At 39.8% G+C, this 2,016-nt stretch overlaps 1 protein-coding gene across 1 annotated transcript; it reads left to right on the top strand.

The window, feature by feature from the left end:
* LOC147298293 (uncharacterized) lies at nucleotides 1-2,016 on the top strand. The gene is made up of 5 exons (XM_086248704.1): nucleotides 1-141; nucleotides 829-889; nucleotides 989-1,215; nucleotides 1,364-1,459; nucleotides 1,564-2,016. The coding sequence occupies exons 1-5, from the start codon at nucleotides 1-3 to the stop codon at nucleotides 2,014-2,016; spliced, it is 978 nt and encodes a 325-aa protein (XP_086104830.1).

The raw sequence follows: 2,016 nt of genomic DNA, 5'->3' as shown, positions 1-2,016 counted from the left end.
ATGGAGAGCTATTTGAACGACAACGTTGGGGCTTTGCAAAATTGGAGGAAGGCATGCGCTGAAACCAAAGCTAATCCAATTCCCAGCTTTAGCTTCACTACTGACAATCTCTCCACTGCTGCTCTTCGCCGTACCAATCAGGTTTCACCTCTGTCCTCTCATAGTCTCTGTATGAAAAGGGTTTTTGCTGTTTCTTCAGGACCTTAAAACGATTCTCATACATATCATATAGTGTAGTGCTAGACTGCTAGTTGATGAAACCAAATTAGGGGCAAGTACTAAATTACAAGGATTGAGGACTACTTTAGAAATTTTTTTATAGGAAAGCTGAGCCAGCTCTGTTTCTATGGTTTAGAATGTTGGGTTACTAAGGAACTACATGTTTCTAAAATGAGTGTAGCTGAAATGTTGAGAAGGATGCACGGTCGCACTAGGAGGAATAGTATAAAAGATGAGGATATTCGTAGAAGGTTCAAACATTTCTAATTGAGATGCTTTGGTCATATACAATGTAGACTTGGGGATGTGCCAGTGAAAAAGAGTGATTTGATAAAAGTTGAGGGTGCTAACAAGGACTAGGGAATGCCTAAAATAACACGGGCAGAGTTTGTGAAAAAGGATATGATTGCTAGATGTAACAAAAAGCATGGCCTAGGATAGGTCTGAATGGAGGAAAAGGTTCTATGTAGCCAACGCCAATTAGTTTGGGATTAAGGCCGAGTTGAGCTGAGTTGAGTGTGTGTATTTGCCTACATAGAACTTCTGGTTTACTTTGGTGCATGCCAAATTTGTATAATTGAAAATCATCTATGTATTTTCAAGTTACAGGGCTTACTGAAGTTGAGGACCGCAATCTTGGTTTCCAAAGCTGCATTTCAATTCATGGAAGGTGAGGTTCCTCAAAATTAAGATAATAGGAAGGTGTTGTTCTCGGTTTGTTGAGTTATTTTCATAGGACTTTTGTCCATTGTTTTGTTTGGTTGTGCAGGAAGAGATAGTTGGAACATGAATGAGACAGATAGAATGGAGGAGACAATTGCAACAAGGTACTACTGTTACAGGTGCCGCCATGTGGTCACTGTGGATGTAGAAATCAAATGCCCTTTCTGCCAAGGTGGCTTCATCCAAGCATGTGATGGTGTTACCTCACTCTACCTAGCTATGTCATCTGAATCTGAGCATTCTGAAAGTGATTCCAGTGGAGAGGGCACCATTGTAATCTATCCTTTCAATCAAACTATCCTTGTTCAGGGCTTTTCAACCAATATTTTTCTTCTCATATTGTCTTGTTAGATTTTTTAAATTTTCAATTGAACTTATAAATAATTCTCGGGCTCTTACAAGTTACAATCTATAAATGCAGGGCCTTTATGATTCAAGTCCTAGGGGGTTAGTTACACTTGGCATTAATTCCCAAGATGAAAATAATGACTTTGACCAGCCACACCATGGGGCAAGGGTAGTGGTAAAAACTCATAGCCATAATGAAACCAGTATTTTATTATATAAGGTGAGATCTTCTTTTTGAAGTCTTAATTGAACTTCTTATAATTTCTTTTGTAGGCTACTTCATCAGAGTGGATTCTTATACTTACTGGCCTCGGCCTAGAGATTTTGTCCGCTGGCTTTGATCAGGTTTCCTCCCCACGTAAGCCTCACTATGCACTAACTGGTATGCTGTTGGCAATTTTGGCTGTACTTGCTTGCATCTTGGAGCTCCTTTACAATGGTATAAGAGAAAGAGTTGTATTGAGGAGGAGGGGAATGTTATGGTGCTTTTATTATCCCCCTCCGAATAACATGCTTTTTGGTACATTCCCTGTCATTTTTGGATTAGGTCTTGGCATTGTTCAATGCATTTGCTCGGCCGTGCAGTATTATTTCCTCCATCGGCATGCTACTAATCCTATTAAACTATCCCCTGTGCCTGTCATCTTTTTTTTCGGTTTGGTTGTTTCAAAATTAATTAAGAATCATAGGTACCCCCTTGATGAGACCCTTCAGGATGGTGCCTGA

This window comes from Dryas octopetala, chromosome 1 (genome assembly GCF_963921425.1).
Source record: "Dryas octopetala chromosome 1, drDryOcto1.1, whole genome shotgun sequence".
In the NCBI taxonomy this organism is placed as follows: Eukaryota; Viridiplantae; Streptophyta; class Magnoliopsida; order Rosales; family Rosaceae; genus Dryas; species Dryas octopetala.
The sequence above is the reverse complement of the archived record's forward strand: the minus strand, read 5'-3'. Positions and strand labels throughout refer to the sequence as shown.

Excerpts from the sequence above, each read along its gene's own strand:
- LOC147298293 (XM_086248704.1), top strand. The coding sequence starts at position 1 with ATGGAGAGCTATTTGAACGACAACGTTGGGGCTTTGCAAAATTGGAGG. Across the intron at positions 142-828 it reads CTCTTCGCCGTACCAATCAG|GGCTTACTGAAGTTGAGGAC; the intron begins GTTTCACCTCTG and ends TTCAAGTTACAG. Across the intron at positions 1,460-1,563 it reads AGCCACACCATGGGGCAAGG|GCTACTTCATCAGAGTGGAT; the intron begins GTAGTGGTAAAA and ends TTTCTTTTGTAG.